Source organism: Gobio gobio, assembly GCF_949357685.1.
Source record: "Gobio gobio genome assembly, chromosome: 12".
Taxonomy (NCBI): domain Eukaryota; kingdom Metazoa; phylum Chordata; class Actinopteri; order Cypriniformes; family Gobionidae; genus Gobio; species Gobio gobio.
This window is the reverse complement of record NC_137105.1, coordinates 49,439,034-49,456,717: the sequence shown is the minus strand read 5'-3', so window position 1 is coordinate 49,456,717 and position 17,684 is coordinate 49,439,034. Positions and strand designations below refer to the sequence as shown.

The following is a 17,684-nucleotide window of genomic DNA, read 5'->3' as shown; positions in this document are numbered from 1 at the left end:
AAATAATTAAAATTAAGATACAATTTATACAAAACGAAAGTCACTGTAAAGAAAGCAATTCACTTTCTACAAAACAAACTTTTAAACGTAAAATCACCTTCATCTAGGAAATCAAATAGGCATGAGAAAAGTTCACATTCTTCTGTACATCTCGGCATCTCATGAACTTGACGAGCTTCCTTAATCCTGACAAAAATGCGCAGTTAATCATTTATAAATGTGTTCATCACCATATTTGACTAAAAATGTTAACAAATGTACTTAATATTTCATTTTAGAAAGAGAAAAGCAATCCAACCTACCGTCTCGGTCAAATGAAGATAAAATGGCGTCGTCGTCTGGCGAGGCAGCAGTCATTGCGCGTTTTTTTGCACTTTCAGAGTAAAAATAAATGTACACTATGTAGCACCCCCATAATTACACTGAAGAGGATTACTCTTTAACACTGTAGATTGTTCATTTAACTCTTTGGGAATGAATAACTTTTAACACTGACATTTTTACACTGGTGATTTTACTGTGATATGTACATGTGTATATATATACACACACATACAGTAGTATATACACACACACACACACACACACACACACACACACACACACACACACACACACACACACACACACACACACACACACACACACACACACACACACACACACACACACACACACACACACACACACATATATATATTAACCATAAATTCACAGGAAATTAGCAAGATATAAGCAAATGGAAGTTGTCTGTGGAGTGATGAATTAATGAAACATGAGTTGCATGATGATGATCCAGAGCAGTGTCTGAGAAATATAATAATACATGCATCTCTGCCACAGTAAAGCACGGAGGAAGTGTGTCATTGTGTGTCAAGGCTTTTCAGACGCTGGTGTTGGTGAGCTACTTCACTGTCAAAAGTCATTTAATGCTTTGGAGTACAGGAGAATATTGCCTTAAGAGTAAAGATCATGTTATTTTACAACTAGACAAGGCTCCTTCCCAAATTGCAAAGACAACTAAGAAGTGTCAAGTCCATCTTAAACCCATGGTTTGCTTTGGCCAGAGTCCAGATTTAAACCTATAGTCAATATCGGGTCTCACCTGTAGAAAGCTGTCCGCAAGTTGGGGAAGGCCATGTGCTTTATCAACAGTATTTGTGCAATTCTTGCTCATTTTCTGACCAGTTATTTGTGATTAAAGTGGTTAAGACCATTAAAAGACCACTAAATATTTTGGCTTAATATACTTTGTTACACATTCAGCCGGATTTGTGATGTCAGCGAGGTCAGAAAACTAATTTTACCACTAAATAAATTCATTTAATGCACATCAGGTGCTCCCCACAGTAATCTGACGTGGTTTATTGTTGCAACTGCCTGGCATACGTGGCATTAATTGTAATGAAACTCTTTTGATTAACAGGAAAGACCAGCTTTTACTGTTCAAAGTCTGCTTGTGTGCATATGGTCAGAGAAATCTCACATAACTTGAATGTTTGCAGTGGCCTACGTGGTGTTTAACATTTAACACTGGCAGACTGAAGCAGGAAGTTCCTGGTTCGCCTCATCATAACAAAAGCTTCAACTTGTGCAACTTGTGAAAATGAAGTGAACAGTCATGAACAGCAGAGGGCGGTCGAATGACACAAACCGTCCAGACTGAAGTGCATTTGCATGTTCTTTACTGATGCATTCTGTAGAAAAAGTTTAGAAAAAAATACTATTGTTAGTGTTTAGTTGTCACATGACTTGTAGGCTGCATTTCATAGTGCATTGTAAATCTGGCACAGTTAGTGTAAATTGCGCTTTTTTAAATGGATTTAGCATAACATGTTTTTACCAGGTTACACAAAAATAGACCAATCATCGAAAAGCTTGATGACTTAAGCAATGGTACAACAGCATCGACTATTTATTTTATAGGCCGTCACAGAACATGAATTAAAAAACCCAACTAAACAATAACACATGCAAGATGCAACAATTACATTTGCTGAAAGCACACACAGTGCGGAAAATGAGCCTAAAATGTTAAATAATTAGCTTGATTAGGGATAAATAAGATGCATTTCTAAACAAACAAACACATAAAATATGATTATTATACAGAATATTCACAGAAAAATGGTTCATTTATATCGATTTGGTTTTATTTTTATAATATGGTTTTGTAAAGTCAATTTTGTTATGATATAATACAGTTTTGAACTGTTTGCTATTTGTAATTGTTATACACTATTATTTATAGCGTGATTTGTATTTAAACCAGTTTGGGTCAGCTTGACATCATAATAACTATTAATCATAATCATAATAACTATTTCATTTTTCTGTGTATTTGTGTTGTATTACCTCACAGAAGTTAATGAGAATATTATGTCAGAATTATTTGATTTGACTTGCTTTTTAGCTTGTTTTAAACCAGGTATATAATTTCTGAGTAGATGTTATGTTTGACACATTTCAGGGTTTTGTGCTGCAATAAATAAACCTAAACCTAATTATAATAATAGTATTTGGAACACACAACAGTTTAAAAACAAAAACATTCAACAATGATTATTTTTTTAAATTCATGGACCGTAACAAGTGAGATTTCAATGATATTTTGACTGTCCTCGGTTTCCGCTTCAGAAATCTGCTCACCTGACTAAATATACAACGAACAAAGTTTAGGACAAAATAAAAAGGTACAATAATTTTATTTTAGACAGATGGAAATAATAAATTGACTATATAAATAAATAAATTGTTAACGGGAGACGCTTCCAGTTTATAGGCCTACATCTTTGATTATAATGGGTGTTTTTTATACATTTCCAATTATGATTTGGTGTCACCAGACGAGACGACCCTCACTGGACGCGGTTTGCCATAACCCAATGAATAGTGTGAACTTCAATTTTGTGTCTTTTTGATGTGCTCACTTAATTATGTTGAACTGGTTGCGCCCACTTGTGGTTCATAAGGGAACAGGGAGACATTTGTTAGGAATTGTGCTTTGATGCGGTAAAGAGAGAGACTGTTTTACTGTGGTCATGGGCAAACTTACTGGACCGACTTTCACAGGCAGATCAACACACAGTACGTACACAATCACAGACGGACTGGCCTTATTTGATTAGCTTTCATTCTTTCCTTTGCCATTCTGGTTTTCTTAGAATAGATGCCATCCTGTGTTTCATGCAGAGGTCTTAAGCAACATAAAGATTTATCTTTAGTGTATAAGGTAAGGTGACCTGACGTCCTTTTTTTGGTGTTCTGTCCCCGTTTTACAGCTCGTTCAAAACAACCTGCAAAATACATAGCAAAAAAAGCCTGATCAACACACAGCAGCCTTCTGGTTATAGGAGCGATCGTGTTTATTTCCACCAACAGATGGCGCCGCGAGCTGCGCTGACTTTACTCTGATTTCTGAAAGGGATAGTTCACCCAAAAATGAACATTAGCCCATGATTTACTCACCCTCATGTCATCCGAGGTGTATATGACATTCTTCTTTCAGACGAGAGTTATATTAAAAGTCCTGGCTCTTCAAAGCTTTATAATGGCAGTGAATGGTTGTGTCGTTTTTGAAGTCCATAAAAGTGCATCTATCCATCATATAACTGCTCCACACGAGTTAATAAAGGCTTTCTGAAGCGAAGTGGCGCGTTTGTGTAGTAAATATCCATATTTAAAACTTTATAGACTCAAATAACTAGCTTCCGCAACAAACTCAAACCCCTCTTCTCATATATATCGAAATCCTCTGCCATTTCTCTTTAACAATTCTCATTTTAGACTCATGACCGGTGTTTTGTTTTGCTCTATCCTCTGCGCTTCAGTGTTCGTCAATACACATGCGTCAAGGGTATAAAGTTTTAAATATGGATATATTTCTTACACAAACGCATCGCTTCAGAAGGCCTTTATTAACCCCCGGAGCGGTGTGGAGCAGTTTTATGATGGATAGATGCACTTTTATGGACTTCAAAAATTACCCAACAAGTCACTGCCATTATAAAGCTTGGAAGAGCCAGGACTTTTTAAATATAACTCTGATTGTATTCGTCTGAAAGGAAGAATGTCATATACACTGAGGATGGCTTGAGGGTGAGTAAATCATACTTTTAATTTTTGGGTGAACTGTCCCTTTAAGAACAAGCGTGCCACACTCATGTTGAAAACTGAAGCCGTCGCGTCTCGATTAGGGATCGACCGATATGGATTTTTTAGTGCCGATGCCGATTTTTTTCCATCAGCCTTAGCCGATGATCGATACGGGCTGCCGATATTTGGAGCCGATACGGCTTTTGCTCCCTCAATTTACATCATAAAAATGACACAATGATCATGATGATAATTTCAAAATTAAAAAAGGAACATTTATTGAACTAAAAAAAAACAACATTTAACAAATAGTAAAAACAGGTGAGGTAGAACAAGAAAAAAAAGTGTTCAGTGGTGAAACTAAATTCTGAAAATAAATATTTAAGTATAAATAAAATAATTACACTATTGCACACAGTATCAACAAGCAAGCATCATAATAAAGTGCACACTGACTGTACTATACTTAAAACTTTTATACTTTTAAAACTATTTACAACCTACTAGTCATTTAATGCTTAGGTGCACTTAACTTAATCGCTCCCAAATCTGCAAGATGTCAGCGCCATATTCGGATGTTGGCGGCTTCACTTTTCTTCAGTGGAAGGCAGTGAAGATGCGTCGTTCATGTATTTTTTTTTTACAGTCTATGCTTAAGAATGGGAGAAAATGCAACGCCCAATATGCCAAATAAGCCCCGCCTTCTAAATGAAAGAGCCAATTGTTGATTAGTAAAGTCATTGTGTCACTGCAGCTTCCCTTAGAAGCTCCAGTTGCTATAGAAACAGGATGCTATAGAAATAGTTGCTATATAGTTTTATACTAATTATGTATTATACTAACTATTCATGTTGATACTGTTTGTATGTGCTTTATAACATGTCCTCAACAGGGTGCGGGATTGTTTTGCACAATTTTAAACGTCCCCAAAAGTTCCACAGTCACAAGTAACATTAACTATAAAACACTAAACAATTACAAGTAACAACAAATACATTTGCAGAACACACATACTTTCTGCTTAAAATAAACCACAATTCAAAATAACAAGCCCAATTAACCCTAAAGCCATCTTCTGGACAAATAAGGGCAAAATCGTTTTGTTTAAAAAAAAAAAAAAATGAGCGGTACAAGACTTGGCTACTTTTCCTAAGTTTGCCACCTGAACACACACACACACACACACACACACACACACACACACACACACACACACACACACACACACACACACACACACACACACACACACACACAAATTTACTCGATTCTACAATGTTAAGTGCTTGAAAAAAAAAGAGTCCTTAATCCCGCCTTCGTGGACAAAAATGAATGGAAAAAAATGGAATTACAGGCATATTTTTTATTTTATTTGTCAAATAAAAAACAGTCACTCACACATACACAAACAAAGGAATTAAATGAGCCAATAACTGGGCAAAAAAAAAAAAAACATTGGTTTATTTGGTTTACAGAGTTCAGCCCATATGCAGCTATTGAGTTCTATTGCCATCTAGTGGCTATTGATATTTTAGCTTTAAAAAGAAATTAATACCATCATAGGTCACCAGATGTCACCAAAGTCACCAAATTTTTAGGTTTTGGCTCTCTGGACTTGCTGAAAAGGTTTTTTTTTATTTTATTTTTTTACTGAAGTTAAAGAAATATTAAATATAACATAAAAATAAGCATATTTAACATAAAAAATATGGTAAAATAAATTCATTAATACCCCAAAAATGACAAAAAAGGCACAAATTGATAGAATTAATTTTATCAAAGATGGTGATTTAACATTTATAAAAAATGTTGGAATCACACTTGCGACCTAATGTGTCCACGAGGGCGGGATTAAGGGCTGTTATGCGAGGGTGACTTGAGGTTAAGTGAAAATAATTGAACATTGAAGTTATAAAAGTTGTAATTTCTGTGTACAGTAGGTCTATAAACAACCTGTGAAAAAAAAAAACATTAAATATTTTTTATTTATCGTATCATATTAATGTTGTTTCACGTTTGTAAAGTGTGTGTGTGTGTGTGTGTCTGTGTGTGTGTCTGTGTGTGTGTGTGTGTGTGTGTGTGTGTGTGTGTCTGTGTGTCTGTGTCTGTGCGGTCAATTGTATTGAAACCAGACCAAAAATCATAATAATCATTGTTAATATGAATAATAATATGGGGAACCCACAATAATAATAAAACATTTTATTAATGTATTATTTTGGAATTAATAGATAATATTAAATGAGATTTCAGTGATATTTTGACCACTCAAATAGGAAATGTCCCCAGTTTCCATTTCAGAAATCTGGTCACCTGACTATAAGGGTGATTCCAATGGAAAGTTTCTCCAAAGTTTGCCAGCGAGCGTTTCTGAGATGTTTTTACCCATGTGGTTTGACTCAAAACAAGAGATGATTAAGCATTAAAAAGTGATTTTGAACACCGAGATGGGAGGTTAAAGCTTAAGGTAGGCCTGTATGTGTGGTTGGAATGTCGTGTCCGTCTAGGTTTCCTGTCTATGAGCGTAATCTGCGGGAAACAGGCAACGTTTCCCAACAGTCTCCGTGTGACGATAAGCTGCTTTTTTATCAGGGTTATGAGTCCGCGCTGCAGTTGGCACTGCTCATGTCACACACACACACACACACACTCATGCATCGAGAGCCTCAGGTGGTGGGACATTGGACGTTGCGTATGTAAATGGACGGTGTGAAAAGGAAACGGAAATGTATCTTTAAGCACATCTTTTCCTTTGCGGACATGTGTGCTTCATATACAGGGCAGGCGCACACATGGCTGTTAGAGCTTCTCATTTTTTCCCAAAGGTCTTTGGGACTCTGCCTATATCACCCCAGCAGGAAGTAGGGGGCGGAATGCCATGGCCAGGGCGGAATGTTCCAAAGTCCCAGAATGTGCGGTCGGGAAGTATGAGAGGGGAAAAAGGGAGAACGAGAAGGAGACGAGAATAAGAATGAAAGAGAGGCCTCAGAAGTTGTTTGTTTTAGGTTCAGACGTGTCTTTAGGGTATGGCCGTGTCAGGTGGATTCAGCGGCTTAAACTGAGCTGTTCCCCACTGACATGTTTGCTTGATTCACACTCTTTTGTCTGTGTGTGTGTGTGTGTGTGTGATGATTTAGTAAGCTTGTGTTACACTGGCTTATTATGTGTGATGCAGATACTTATTTGTGAGCCGTCTTGCCAACTGTTTTCCTTGCATTCTATGTATTGAGTTTGAGTTCGTTAAAGGGATATTTCGCCCAATAATGAGAGTTTTGTCATTATTTACTCACCTCCAAAGTTGATCCAAATGTGTGGATCACAAAAGAAGATATTTTTAAAGATGTCTATTTGTCCTTAAAATGGGGCAAGAACAGTTGTGTTTCACAGAAGACCGGGAGTCTTTGGAATGACATAAGGGAGAGTCGCGTACGTGTGCGAAAATGCGTATTTGTATAATGTAGGCGTGTATTCGCTGTGGTCTGGCTCATGAAATTCAGAAAGAAATGGTCATTGTGTTGCGTACTCTCTTGGGTAATGCTTGCCGTAAATGTGTGTGTGTGTGTTTCTCAAAACCCAAAATAATTCTCCCTCTATGTGGTTTCAGGATGGATCCTACCTGGCTGAGTTTCTGCTGGAGAAAGGTTATAAGGTGGGTGAGCCAAAGTAACCCTGAAAGACGAACGCGTCAGAAATCATTCCCACATTGATCTGATGCTAATCCTCACTGCCTGTTAATAATCAACAAGTCATATTTTCCAAAGATTTACATTTAGATGGTTTGCGTCTCATTTAAAGTTAAACTGTACATTTTCCTATTTTTTTTGTGTGTGCTGTCAATGTTTTTCAGTTTAAAACGTTAACAATATTTAATGAAATTAACGCAGCATCTGTTTCTTCTGTCATCCTTTGGCTGGCGTTACATTATATGATCACGCTCTTATTCATGCAAATGCTTATAAAATATTCAAACGCGACAAGACAAAAGAGAACGAGCTGTCTGTGAATGTCCTGACTATGACACACACACACACACACACACACACATACACACACACACACACACACACACACACACACACACACACACACACACACACACACACACACACACACACACACACACACACACACACACACACACACACTCACACTCACACTCTCTCACTCACTCACTCACTCTCTCACACACTCGCACACACACTCTGTCATGCTCACACACTCTGTCACACACTCTGTCACACACTCTGTCACACACTCTGTCACACACTCTGTCACACACTCTGTCACGTCACACACTCTGTCACGTCACACACTCTGTCACGTCACACACTCTGTCACGTCACACACTCTGTCACGTCACACACTCTGTCACGTCACACACTCTGTCACGTCACACACTCTGTCACGTCACACACTCTGTCACGTCACACACTCTGTCACGTCACACACTCTGTCACGTCACACACTCTGTCACGTCACACACTCTGTCACGTCACACACTCTGTCATGTCACACACTCTGTCACACACTCTGTCACACACTCTGTCACACACTCTGTCACACACTCTGTCACACACACACACACACACACACACACACACACACACACACACACACACACACACACACACACACACACACACACTCACACACTCTCTCACACACACACACACACACACACACACACACACACACACACACACACACACACACACACACACACACACACACACACACACACACACACACACACACACACACACACACACACACTCACACACTCTCTCACACACACACACTCACACACTCTCTCTCTCACACACACACACACACATACACACACAGACACTCTCTCTCTCTCTAACACACACTCACACACTCTCTCTCTCACACACACACACACACAGACACTCTCTCTCTCTCTAACACACACTCACACACACACTCACACACTCACTCTCTCTTTCACGCATACACGCAAGTTCTTTCACACTTGAACAAACAATAACACACACCATTATGGCAAAATACCTGTTTTGTGGAGTATCCTCATAAGAGCAGTCTTAAATGAGTTCAATAACGTCTTAATGAACGTAAAGAGTTGTGAGAAAATGAGACGTGTGTGAGATCAGTGTCATGTGATCACGGCGGCTCTTAAAGTGACAGCAGCCACTAATGATGTAATTTAATGTTCATCAAAGAACAAAGAGAACAGAGAAAATCCCTCACTGCTCTCGACTAAAGAACGTGTGTAGCTTTAATAAGGATTCATCTATATTTCATTCATAATTTATGCAGTTCAGACTGTTTGAAAATTTTATTAAATTTCTGTATATTTCACAGGGCACAAGTAAATATGACATTTATTATGGTTTTATCGGAGGACTGTTTTAAGTTCGCTTGAATTAAAAGTTATTTGAAAAATGTATAGCATTAAGTTACACTGTTACAATGTTGAATGGCTATAATTAAAAGTTTAAAATTGGGGGGAAAAATCTTTAGCTATATTATTATCAGTGATACTGTCCGTCATTCATTCATAAAAAAGACATTACAACAAATATTTAAAATATACTGTCTTTAGGTTGTTGCTACATTAATTTTAATACATTATAAAATATATAAAAAAATCGTGATAAATTACAGAAATAAATGTGTTATTAATTGATTGACAGCACAATTTTTTTTCCCTCATCAAACATGTTTTACTAATAAAGAAATGCACTACTGTTCAAAGATTAGTGGTCGGTAACAGATTCAGACGTTCTCATTTTTCCAGAATACTTCCAGATTAATAAAACGTTCAAAAGAACAGCATTTAATTGAAGTAGAACTCTTTTATAACGTCACTTTTGATGAATTCAATGTATTCTTGTTGAATTTATTTGAATGACCTGAAAACTTTTGAAGGGCAGTGTCTATACTAAAAGTCATGTACACTTAGATGTTGTGTGTGTTGGTGTTTTGGACAGGTTCATGGCATCCTCCGCAGGTCCAGTTCTTTTAACACGGGCCGGATCGAACACCTCTATCATAACCCTCAGACGCACACAGAAGGAAGTGAGTCTCGCATCCACACACCTGACCTCAATACAAATCATGGTTATTTTGTTCTTAAATGCATAAATGTCTTCTAACCTGTGTAAAATATCACTAGGTGTTGGACCCCCTAAGTGTAGTAAGTCATTCAGTATTTTTAATTTGATTATTTATAAGGTACAGTATTTCCTTCATGATTTCAATCTAAATGTTCTTAAGCACTATTTGGATGGTAATGATTTATTTTGGGTGACGTCTGAGGCACAGCTCCTCCATGGTAAAAATCAAGCAGTTAATCACAAAGAAGTTTTTATTATTCATATAGGGCACTTGCACAATACAGCTAAATATGGTTGTCAGTCTTGAGCTTAATCCTATTCTGCACAAACAAGAGTGGGAGTGACTGACAACAGTTTTCTCACTCCCTAAAATTATGGCGGTTTACAAAAAAAGCCAGACAATACTAGCGTCATTGAAGACAAAACGCATTACCTACTTACAGCCACAAAGGCCAAAACATTCACCGGTTTAGACGGCTGTATTACATACAATAAAGATAATTTAGAGAAAACATGCATGCATTTGTGTGCATGGCCATAGCTCATTTTAGATTTCTTAAAGCGACAGTTCACCCAAAAAATGAAATTACCCCATGATTTACTCACCCTCAAGTCATTTTAATAAATGTCCAAGCTTTATAATGGCAGTGAATTGCAGCCCAAAATTTGAAGCTCAAGAAATGCGTCCATCCATTATAAATGTAATCCACAGATTACTTTTATACACTCAAAAAAATGAACTTTCACTGTTGTTAGTTGCACTCAATCATCCTTGTTCACATTACTTTAAAAAACTCATGTAACTAAATTTACTAAGATTTACTGAGTTGTTTCTTCTAAAAATGAGTATTGTCAGCTTACTCAGTTAGTTGTTAGTTTATGTTAGTGTTATGTGCAGTTATGTTGGACATTTAGAGGAGTTTCTGTCATTTTGTGGTTTCCAAAATTTGAAGCTCAAAAAATGCATCCATCCATTATAAAAGTAATCCACAGATTACTTTTATAGCAATCCTGCTCGCCTTCCATAATCTGTAATCAAAGTGTAGCGCCTCTCGCAGTTCGAAACGCTTACACTACGTCCGACGTCGCGCCAGTTACACTTTCTGCATAAGTTGAATACGGAGGGCGGTCTGGAGGAAGCTAGATATTTTGGGGTTAGGGTTAGGCTGGGGCTGTAACGATTTGACCAAAAATAAAAATCTCGATTAATTGAACATTGTACCTCGTTTACGATTAATGAACGATTATTTTTTTGCTTTCCTTTTTTTGCCATTATAAGTCAATATGTCATTCCAAAAATTATGCCACGGATGTTGGTAGGTTTATGTCCCGCCATCGCATCGGAGACATAGGAGTATTATTAAAGCTACACTGTGTAACTTTTTTAGTTTATTCTTAGTTTAAAATATATGTGCTCATTAATGTATATTTACTTCTTTCAAGTAATAAAGTATTCTCGTAAGTTTATAATATGCCATTGAAAATACATACGTGAGGGGTTCGAATGCCGGTCGCCATGTTGCCCCTCCATCTTGAAAGTACATTAGCCAAAGAGGGACATACCTTTTCGCGTTTTAACACTCGATGGCACCGTGTCGAATGTGGACGAGGTCGAACTGGAAGCCATGTTAATCTTGGACTAAATCGGCCACCGTAGGAGTTAAAACGAAATCGGAATTGAGAGGAACAGAAACTAATATTCACTGGATGGTCATATACCTTGTCACCGCTAGATGGGGGAAAATATCACACAGTGTAGCTTTAAGCACGAATGGCAAGGAAAGAGCCGTATAGCCTACTTGAGCAGCACTTCGTTATTTTGGCTCAGAATTTCGTTTGCTGGAAATATGAATTTAATTTAGAAATGCTTTTGAAATTAAAAACTTAGCATTTAATAAGCAAAATAAATGTTTGAAATGGGGAGGCAGCCGCAGCGAGCGCAGACACAGACGGCCAGAGAAACGTAGGAGCGACTGCTGCAAGGCGTTTGTGCAAAACTGCGGAAAAACTGCATAAGTGCGGGTGTTGAACCCTCTCACCGGGAAAAGTGTCCCCACGGGTGCGACGTCGTAGTTTGTCCATTTTATCTTAAACAAAGCCAATTCACCGCAGCGTGCGCACAGTGGTGAAGTGGCCGTTTGAATTGAACACAGAATCGATTCGGAATTTTTGAGAATCGATTCTGAATCGTTAGATAACGAATCGCGACGCATCGATGCATCGACCTTTTCTCCCACCCCTAGAAATAACGACATGGGAAAATTACGTTGGTTAGAGCTTCTAAATTTCGGTTTCGATTAGTTTTCGGTTAATCGTCCAGCCCTAGGTTAGGCCTTTATTAACCCCCCAGAGCCATATGGAGTACTTTTATAATGGATGGATGCACTTTTTTTGGGCTTCAGATTTTGGGCTGCCATTATAAGAGCCAGGACATTTTTAATATAACGTCTGAATCAATAATGTCATATACTCTAGGATGACTTGAGGGTGAGTAAATCATGGGCTAATTTTCATTTTTTGGTGAACTATCCCTTTAAACAAGCTTCCTTTGTGGCAAATAACCGCCAATGGCCCAAATCACACATATAAAAGATTTAAATTAAAGTATCAAATGATCCTGGTGTTTCTTAATTTTACTATGATTTATTTCCTGGGTGGTGGGACAAGAACGTTGACATATGATTCAAATGGTAATGAAATCACTGACTAGTCCCTATGCTAATCAATTGCCATCTCAATAGATCTTTAGTCTGTATCTGGTTTTGAAAGTTAAAAAAAAAGCAGAATTAAGTAGAATGAAATTCAAAGTTTTCCACACAAATCCAGAGACAGACTGTTTATTTCCCTCCAATATGTCCGGTGATGGGCAGCTATATATTGTATGAACATTGTACGTTGTGTTCTCTTTGTATTGGGCCTGGTAGACTTCTCTTAGGTGACAATCTTTAAACTTCAGCAGATGTGGAGGATAAAACACTTTCTAAAACTCTCCAGTAGGCAGTAAAGCTATATCAGATTTCTTTGTGAAATTAAAAAGTCTTTTGTTCTGTCCATCATAGACATGAAGTTGCATTATGGGGATTTGACTGACAGCACGTGCTTGGTGAAGATTATCAATGAAGTCAAACCCACAGAAATATACAACCTGGGAGCGCAGAGTCACGTCAAGGTAAAACACCCTCGTTCTCGCTGTATTTCTCAATCACACAGATCCTCTTTGTCTGTTGACTGAACGGACACACACACACACACACACACACACACACACACACACACACACACACACACACACACACACACACACACACACACACACACACACACACACACACACACACACACACACACACACACACACACACACACACACACACTGTTTCAGAATGACTTTGGTTTCTTTCTCAGTGTCTGTGAGGTGAACAAATGACCCCATCCAAGTAATACTTTGGAAAGGAAAAAGTCTTAACCAAATACAGAAGACTTTCTTTCACTCTCTGTTCTTTTACCCACACCCCTAATGTCTAGTCATCTGGGATGAGGTCAGGGGGATGTTAGTCAGAGAGTTGGCCATCAGATGTTGTGTGTGTGAACTTCTGTGTGGGTGCTCCACAGGGTAATTTATGGGAAACAAGCACAACCGGCAGTTATAGTGATGGAGAGAGGAAGATGACTGAATAAGAAGATCAAAAGCAGAACGAGACAAGACAATGTGAAGGGATATGAATGAGACGTTAATATTGACATTGTTTCCTTCAGATACTCAGATGATGTTCAGCCACAGGGAAAACCAGTTAAAAGTCTTCAACTGGTTATGTTTTTGCTGTAGCCTAATATGTTTCAACCAGACTTCTGAAGAAAACTGAAATACTATTAAAAAAAGGAGGTTCCTCGCAATAATCATACTGATTCACCCTCTTCTGCAGAAAAATAAAGTCATGTGGTTTTTATGACTTTTATTTTTGGAGAAACTTTCCCCTGAAAGTTCTAATTTCTTTTCCAAGTCACCTTTATTTATTTAGGATTTAGGTATTTTTACAATACAGATTCAATGCAGCTTTACAGTGATAACAGGAAAATAATGTCATACGCCAGTCTCTCATGGACGCACGTGCGACAGTTAGCGGAAGTTCGAGATTACAGTTTGTAAAGTTTTAAATATGGATATTTTTCTTACACAATCACATGGCTTCGCTTCAGAAGGGCTTTATTAAACCCCCGGAGCCGTGTGGAGCAGTTATATGATGGATAGATGCACTTTTATGGACTTCAAAAACAGAAACAGCCATTCACTCCCATTATAAAGCTTGGAAGAGCCAGGACTTTTTTTATATAACTCTGAAAGAAGAATGTCAAATACACCGAGGATGACTTGAGGGTGAGTAAATCATGGGCTAATGTTCATTTTTGTGAACTATCCCTTTAATTTAGTTCATTTATCCAGAGAAAACAGTGATGTCATCGTCCAACTCATTTCAGTTCTCATCCAATGGTGTCATTGCAGGCAGATCAATAATATTGTTGAATATTAAGTGTCCCCAACTAAGCGACAAAGCTCAAATAAGTTCAAGTTTTAAAAAACGTCTCGTGAGCTTTCGTGTTATTTAATCCTTGTGTTTGTTCAATAGTGGCCTCAAAAGTATTTGAATACTTTCTGACACTCAGTCTCAAATCATTTAAAAATGTCTGGATGTCACTGTATTTTGTACAAAATATAATGCATATAATCAGTTCCCCTGAAATTCACACAGGTGTGCTAAGTTTGTGAAAAGTGCGCCCCGCTATATGAAAATTGCCCCATGCTTTACTCACCCTCAAGTCATCCTAGGTGTATATGACATTCTTCTTGTCGGAGTTATATGAAATATGTCCTGGCTAATAAGTCCATAAAAGAGCATCTATCCATGATAAAAGAGCATCTATCCATGATAAAAGAGCATCTATCCATGATAAAAGAGCATCTATCCATCATAAAAGAGCATCTATCCATCATAAAAGAGCATCTATCCATCATATAACTGCATCTATCCATCATAATAGTGCATCTATCCATCATAAAAGAGCATCTATCCATCATATAACTGCATCTATCCATCATAATAGTGCATCCATCCATCATATAACTGCATCTATCCATCATAATAGTGCATCTATCCATCATAAAAGTGCATCTAAAAGTGCATCTATCATCATAAAAGTGCATCTATCATCATAAAAGTGCATCTAAAAGTGCATCTATCATCATAAAAGTGCATCTATCATCATAAAAGTGCATCTATCATCAAAAAGTGCATCTATCATCATAAAAGTGCATCTAAAAGTGCATCTATCATCAAAAAGTGCATCTAAAAGTGCATCTATCATCATAAAAGTGCATCTAAAAGTGCATCTATCATCATAAAAGTGCATCTATCATCATAAAAGTGCATCTATCATCAAAAAGTGCATCTATCATCATAAAAGTGCATCTATCATCAAAAAGTGCATCTATCATCATAAAAGTGCATCTATCCATCATAAAAGTGCATCTATCCATCATATAACTGCTCCACACGACTCCGGGGGGGGGGGGGGGGGGTAGAAAAATATCCATGTTTAAAACTTTATAGAATAAAATAACTCATTTCGAGCAGGCAGTGTTACGCAAGTCGACTTACATGGATATAAATATGGATATTTTTCACAAACACGCCACTTCACTTCAGAAGGCCTTTATTAACCCCCGGAGTCGTGTGGAGCAGTTATATGATGAATAGATGATGGATAGATGCACTTTTATGATGGATAGATGATGGATAGATGCACTTTTATGATGGATAGATGATGGATAGATGCACTTTTATGATGGAAAGATGCACTTTTATGATGGATAGATGATGGATAGATGATGGATAGATGCACTTTTATGATGGATAGATGATGGATAGATGCACTTTTATGATGGATAGATGCACTTTTATGATGGATAGATGCACTTTTATGATGGATAGATGCAATTTTATGATGATAGATGATGGATAGATGCTCTTTTATGATGGATAGATGCACTTTTATGATGGATAGATGATGGATAGATGCACTTTTATGATGGATAGATGATGGATAGATGCACTTGTATGATGGATAGATGCACTTTTATGAGGGATAGATGCACTTTTATGATGGATAGATGATGGATAGATGCACTGTTATGAGCTTCAAAAACTAACCAACAAGTCACTGCCATTAATAAAGCTTGGAAGAGCCAGGGTATTTTTAATATAACTCGTGTGTCGTATACACATGACTTGAGGGTGAGTAAATCATGGGCTACTTTTCATTTTTGGGTGAACTGTCCCTTTAAAAACACCACATAGACATATAAGCAACATTAACAACTTGAATAAATGCTACTTTGTTTTTATATATTGTTCTATAATTCAAAGACATTCATACATCTTTATATAAGGCTTAACTGTTCAAGTACTTTTTAGAGCCACTGTTTGTCTAAAATGATTGATGAGCCTCAATGGTTGGTCTGTAGGGATGGAAAGATCCAGGCACCTGCAGGCTCACACTGAACACGTACAGTCAAATACAGCAGCTGCCGTAATATACAGCTAAATAATTCAGATGGAAACTGACTGGCCAACAGACAGGCATCAGGTGTTGTGGGTGTCCCATCAGGAGGCGACCGATAACAGAGCTTTAGTACAGCTGTGGCTCTTCAGGAGAGGCAGAAGTACTGTAAGACTGAGAGAGGGAGAGTAGCTCATATTTAAAGATCGCTGTCATACTGCAACAACCGCAATCAGGATTGCTATGTGGAAAAATAAACGAGCTTGATTTAATTATACCATCAGTTTAGGCTTGTTAACTTGTCAATGTGTGCGCTAGCTGGGAATGTTCATTAAAGATGGGCGTTTCAATCGGTGCCCGCTGTAATGAAGTGGTCGATCGCTGCTACTCTCTGAGTTTACATTTTTTACTCGCCGCACTTTGTTTGGATATGGCGAAGAGAGTGGCAGAGAAAACACACATACACACACACACTCGGTTTCCAGTTGTTACACACAGGGGTCAGCAAAGTGCTGTTTTGTTTGAGGGTACTTTTGTAGGTTATTCGGTTATTCTTACAGGAATGTTTGAGGAAGAAAGTGATGTGCTTTTCCCCCTCCTTCCACGTTCTCTCTGTCTGTGAGCATTTATAGCCCTGTTAGAGTCAGTCCGGATACATGACAGAACGACAACAAAGACTCTAATGAGCTAACGTTACACAGCAAAATGTTAATATGACTGATTGTGGGAATGATCGTTGTTGTTTTTTTATATATATTCCTCCTTTTGTCCTGCTCCTGTTTATTTCAGAAACTTTTTTAGGGAACACTTCACTTTAAGGTGATGTAGTTACACATTACTACACGTACTTAACATTAAATTATGCATAATTACAAGTATCTAACCCTGAACCAAACCCTAAACGTAACTCTATAGTAAGTACATGTAGTTAATATT

The 17,684-nt window shown here is 37.7% G+C and overlaps 1 protein-coding gene across 2 annotated transcripts in view; it reads left to right on the top strand.

Moving 5' to 3' along the window:
* Positions 1 to 17,684, top strand: part of gmds (GDP-mannose 4,6-dehydratase) — a 182,590-nt gene that overhangs the window by 8,921 nt on the left and 155,985 nt on the right. Inside the window, exons 2-5 of one of the 2 annotated variants that reach the window (XM_079830659.1) lie at positions 7,700 to 7,744; positions 10,068 to 10,155; positions 10,253 to 10,273; positions 13,253 to 13,362. In XM_079830659.1, coding sequence (XP_079686785.1) covers positions 7,700 to 7,744; positions 10,068 to 10,155; positions 10,253 to 10,273; positions 13,253 to 13,362 — 264 coding nt within the window. The remainder of the gene's footprint in view (positions 1 to 7,699; positions 7,745 to 10,067; positions 10,156 to 10,252; positions 10,274 to 13,252; positions 13,363 to 17,684) is intronic. The other variant, XM_079830660.1, reaches the window with a different exon arrangement.